At 54.1% G+C, this 5,571-nt stretch overlaps 1 protein-coding gene across 1 annotated transcript in view; it reads right to left on the bottom strand.

Moving 5' to 3' along the window:
* Positions 1-2,106: 2,106 nt before the first annotated feature.
* Positions 2,107-5,571, bottom strand: part of PLD6 (phospholipase D family, member 6) — a 9,520-nt gene continuing 6,055 nt past the window's right edge. Inside the window, exons 3-4 of the mRNA XM_011952165.1 lie at positions 5,385-5,569; positions 2,107-2,641 (exon numbers count right to left, since the gene is read on the bottom strand). Coding sequence (XP_011807555.1) covers positions 2,394-2,641; positions 5,385-5,569 — 433 coding nt within the window. The 3' untranslated portion in view covers positions 2,107-2,393. The remainder of the gene's footprint in view (positions 2,642-5,384; positions 5,570-5,571) is intronic.

Raw genomic sequence — 5,571 nt, 5'->3', positions numbered from 1 at the left:
ACAGGCTGAGTACCATGGGGTCACAATCTTCCCAGACGGTGCTTACTGGTTGTTAGCCGGGGGCTTTAGGCGTTTTCTTTAGGATTGTCTTGCTGCATTTTGTTACAGCCTACAGTGCATTGCAATCTTAGTCCATTTAGGAGCTCTTCAAGTATTTGACTTATGACCTAAGTAGCTAGGCTGGCTGTTAGGAACAGACAAAGTGAGCTATTTTACAGGCCAGTAAACTTTCCTTTTAGACTAAACTTTTTTGGTTCGGGTGAGGGCAACTAAGAAAGTGGGGAGGGGGCAGAGGGGGGAGCCAACAAGAAGGCATCGGCTAGCCTGAGGGGCCTAGCACATCCCGTTTCTTCCGTAGTTTGCTGACCTAAGCCAATTCAAGGCACTTTGTCTTAAAAATGGACCACTGTATACCTTATTTCCTTCACCCAAGTAACAGCTTAAAGTTTTACTTTGAGTCACCTGTTCTTGGACCAACAGTTTCCAAATAGCTGTATACTGCCCCCCAAAAAGTTGTATTTAACAAGGAGCAGCCCCTATTTGAATGATTTAGCAGCAAGCTAAGGCAAAGACACACAATGCTCACATTCCAGAATAAGAACATGTTTATTCAGATGAGCCAGAAGTCCAGGGTCACGTGGCTTTGCCTTCAGGAGATGCTTTACACACTCTCCCATTTTCTTTTCAGAACATACACTGTGGGAATTCACAAACTAAAACAAATTTCTGGTGACTTCCAATCTGTACATTATACTTTACAGTTTCAATTGAATTTTTTTAAAACTTAACTTCCAAGCTGGCCTGCCTAACACTGTGAGTCAAAAGTAACCCTAAAAAGCAAAAACACACAGCACTGAGGGGTCTCTGGGCGGTAATGTCAGCGTGGGCTGGGGAGGTGAGACCAAGCACATGGCCAGCAGACCGCAGGACGGGCCCTGGGGCTCATCATACAGAAATATGACAAGATAGTGAAGTCCCAACTTCAGATGTCACTGGAGCTATCTATATATGACACATACATTATAAACAAATAACCTGGAACATTTCACAACATACGACGCCTGTTCTACCTGGGAATGCAAACCCTGACCTGCAAATAAAATACAGATGTGGGAGACACCACAGCCTGAAGCTGCTCTCCTCTCCCCTCCTCGTCTCCTCCAGTCCCGTGATGGGTTACGCTGAGCCAGCAATGTGCATGCACTAACTCCACAGGTGTTAAAGGTAAGGTCACTTCTAAACACACAACAAAATTACCTTAAACATTAGGACGTTAAAAGTTAAAACCCCAGCCAGGCGTGGTGGCTCACACCTGCAATCCCAGCACTTTGGGAGGCTGAGGTGGGTGGATCACTCGAGGTCAGGAGTTTGAGACCAGCCTGACCAACATGGTGAAACCCTGTCTCTACTAAAAATACCAAAAAAAAGAAAAAAAAAAATTACCCGGGCATGGGGGCGAGGCCTGTAATCCCAGCTAATTGGGAGGCTGAGGCAGGAGAATCGCTTGAACCCAGGAGGCAGAGGTTGCAGTGAGCCAAGGTTGCGCCATTGCACTCCAGCCTGGGCCACAGAGTGAGACTCCATCTCAAAAAAAGAAACAGCTGCTGGCCATCAGTCCTGACAGACCACGGCACTTACTACCCAAGGACAGGCTGCCTCAGAGCTTGGCACTGGCGTGCACACTGGTTTTAAAGAGCAATTATGCAAGGAAGCAAGGGAACGGCCAGCCTTTGGTGGCAGTGGTGCTCACGGGGTTGCCCCGAAGGCTGCTTCTGCCACCTGCACCGCACACTCACATCTTCCCTTCCTCCTGACTTCCATTTCCTCTCCCCGCTCTGAGGATCGAGCCCTGACAGGGACAGACTGTGAGGGACAAGGAGACTGTTGGCCCCAACCAACCCCAGTCGTGCCACATGGAGAGAGGGAAGAACTCTCAGGAAGATGCCAAAAGGGGCCACGTCAGCCAAAGTAGAAGGGGCTTTTCTAGAATCAGGGAAGGGAATGGGACCGACCTGGAAAAGGCACTGTGCCTTTTCTGTGCTGTGGCAGAAGCTTCGATTCCAAACCAAGATACGGACCATACTCCTGAAAGCACCCCATGGCAGGTCGTGACTGAAGTTATTTTGGCAAAGGGGCAAAGAAAAAATCTGGCCCAAAATAACTGACCTGAAATAACAGAAATTTCCCTTTCCTAACCTTCTTTAGTTCAACTTAGTATTCTAATAGACGAGAATTTGGTTTAACGTGAAGTCTCCCTCCCTCAGAAGGCACAGCAGCCTGCAGGGAGGGCTCAGCCCCATTCTTGGTTAGGTTTGGTTTTGGCTGGAGGGGCGGCAAGTTCTGTGCCATGGAAGCGATTTCCCTCCAGCTCTGGAGACAGGTGGAGCACAGCTTCACTGACTTTTCTTTTTTTGTGGGAAAAAGGTATACTTTGTAGGGTTAAACTCTTCCCAGATGCGCTCAAATTCTTCCAGAAAAAGCCGCACGTACTCGTCGTCCTCCATGATGAGAACGTTCTCCCTGTTGTTCTGGATGGCTTGCGTGGTCCAGTTGAGCGAGCCAGTGATCAGCACCCGCCTGTCCACGATGGCAAACTTGTGATGCATGTAGCCCAGGTCCTGATCGTGCCGGACCTGGATCCCTGCAGAAAGGACAAGGTGATTTCATTCCATGAAGGAGTCCCGCCTCCAGTGTGGACTGTTCCTGGGGGCTACTGGCTTTACTTTATGTTTCCAGTTTGGTGGGCCAGGAAAGCCTGCCACGCTTTCACAGAGTGGTGGCAGCTAAGCTCCCAGGAGGGATGCTGAGAACCACAGAGGGGACATCACACACGGGGCCAGAGCATCACACACAGGCCATGGGGGACTGGGCGGGCCATGGTCTGGGTGAGACCATACCTCCAAGTCTATGCCAGCCAGTATGTCCCTTCGGGGTTACTGTTTGCTGTCGAAGCTGTCACTAACCTGGTCAGAGGTGACAAGGGCAAAGACAGAGTGTGAGCCTTCAGGTTCTGACTCTTCCACAGCTAAGGCTGAGAGCCGTGCCCACTCTGCTCAGAGAGGCCCCGGTGTCTGGCAGCAGAGCCCAATTTGCTGGCACAACCTCAGCCACCAAGGCAGGAAGGGCCCTAACTAACAACGCACAAATGAATTCTCCTCTTCCGCACCCCTCTGCTTCCTTCACCAAAGAACCAGGCATCCGCACCTCTGCTCTTCCCAGCTTTCAAACTCCTCCTGGGAAGGGCCTGTGTCTGTCTCCCCCGGAATCACTCACGACCTGCCTCACTCATGACCTGCTCAAGGAATGAGGCCATCAGAAATGGGGGTTAAAAGAAGTTTTAAACAGGCTGCCATGGAACACAGTTGCCAGATTTTCCAAATCAAAATACAGGACATCCAAGTTAAATGGAACTTCAGATTGCGAGTAATCTTTGAAGGGAAGCGTGTCCCACGGAGTACTGGTAACACAACTTAAAAATCACTCCCTGTGCATGGAACTCACATTTAATTGTGCCTCCTGAATTGGGCCTGGCAGGATGGGGACGCGGCGGCTTCCTTACCTTGGGGATCCAACCCTTCTTACACTCTGGCCACTCCGCCGGCACGTCCTGTCGGCACAGCCCTCCAAACACATTCCTCCACATGGTGGGCAATCTAAAACCCCACCATTGCCAACACCTCCTGCCTCCGCTGGGATCCACTGCCCACTTCCCCGTCCCCTCCCCGCAGCCCACCACCTCTGGCCACAGAGGACTCCCTGCCGTTCCTCACAAGGAAGTCAGTATGTGACCCAGGGCGTCTGTGCTGCTACCCCTTCCAGCTGCATGCCTCTCCCTCCGGACAGCCCACGCGTGTCCGCAAGGCCCCTGCCCTGAGTGTCACTGCCCCTGGGCAGCTGACCTGGCCCACACCACTTCCTCCCACACCACTGCCTCCTTACCCTGCTTTACGAAATTTTCTTGACCCTTCTTAGTGCCCTAAATGAAATATTCGTGACTTAGTTGGCATTTCCGTGGGAACCTGGCCTTGTGCCCTAGGATGTTCCAGCTCCTCACAAATACTGGTATACAGGGGACATTCCTCGAACAGATGAATGCCACCAGACAGCCTTGAAGTCAGCGAGGATGCTGGGAGGCCATCCCAGAGGGAATCCGATGGGACCTTGGTCTAGGGGCCCTTGAAGGGTCTTCACCAACCTCAGTTTCTACAACTCTAAAAGCAACTCAAACAGAACTGTACTGTGCATGCCTGGAGGTCCCCAAACCTCCCGTTAAAATGACCAACACATGGGAGGACAGCTCTTGTGGCTGCCCCAAAGAGGAGGAGACATCCTCAATACGAAAACCACGTGCCCCACTGTGCTTCCACGTGGGGTGCAACATGCCCCACACCACCCAGGGCAGGGAGGGACCCTGGCTGACTCTGGAGAGGCTGCTCTGCGGCCCAAGTCAATGAGAGGCCATGGCTGTGCAGAAGGAACGGGCGGCAGTGACCACTGCCCAGCTTGGACAGTTGCCAGGCTCCACGCGTCCCTCAGTCACTGTGACCACCAGAATGAACATGCAGGCGTGACCTTCTGGGCGCCTGAGTGATGGAGACAGAGAGAGGCCCAAGAGTCTGTGCGTGCAAATACATAAAAGGGAAGAGCAGGCTGGGCCGCGGAAACGGGCCAGGATGGACTGAGAATCCTCAGGCGGGACAAGGATCCCAAATATTCACACTTCCTAGTCCCTTCTGTCCCCACCCCATGAGAGAGGTGCCCCCGCCAGAGAGAGATGTCTTCCACTCCTTTTGCAGCTGGGAAAACAAACGAACGTCCTGGCGCTGTTTTCTAGAACATATGTTTAGGTCTCCCAGAGCCTGGTGGCCTGAGGTTCACTCGGCAGCAGGTGGCCGCCTCTCCCCAGAGCCCTTCAGTCTGGAAGTCCAAGCACAACCCTGGCGTCCAGGTCCCCGGCCAGAAGGTTCCAGGTTACCACAGGCCGTCCGGGGGTCTCCGGCAGCCTGCAGGAGGGCGGGCCCGGGCTGCAGCAGTCACGAAAACTCCGCTGGCGGCGCCCGGGGAGTTGCTAGGGGAGCCTGCCCTGCCTCTAACCCGGCACACGCAGGCTCACCCGCTTCCAGCATGCCAGGACAGGTCACTTAGAAAACTGCCCCCACCGCGGAGGCACCGAGGGCCCGGCTCACTTATGCCCACGCAGCCTGCTAGACCTTTCGTGGGGGCTCTGCTTTCTCCGCGTTACACCACCCCTACTCCACAACGCCACGAGGAAAGTAAATGAGGCCTCAGCCCGTCCCCAGACCCCCTCCCCTAAGTGTCCACCTTTGCGGAGGACCCCGGGTGGCTCAGGCCGGCCTTCTCCGCCTGGACCCCGCCGGGCCTACCTGCCTTGCGCAGCAGGCCGATTTGCGAGCCGTTGAGGGCCATGTAGTCGCAGTCGGTGACGACCCGCACTCGCACCCCGCGCTGGTGCAGCAACTGCACGGCGCGGCCCAGCTGCGGACTGGAGAAGGCGAACAGGCAAAGCTCCAGGCTGGCGCGGGCGGCCAGCAGGGCACGCAGCAGGCGGCT

This window comes from Colobus angolensis, unplaced genomic scaffold (genome assembly GCF_000951035.1).
Source record: "Colobus angolensis palliatus isolate OR3802 unplaced genomic scaffold, Cang.pa_1.0 Scaffold335, whole genome shotgun sequence".
Lineage (NCBI taxonomy): Eukaryota > Metazoa > Chordata > Mammalia > Primates > Cercopithecidae > Colobus > Colobus angolensis.
This window is presented reverse-complemented; position numbering and strand designations above follow the sequence as displayed.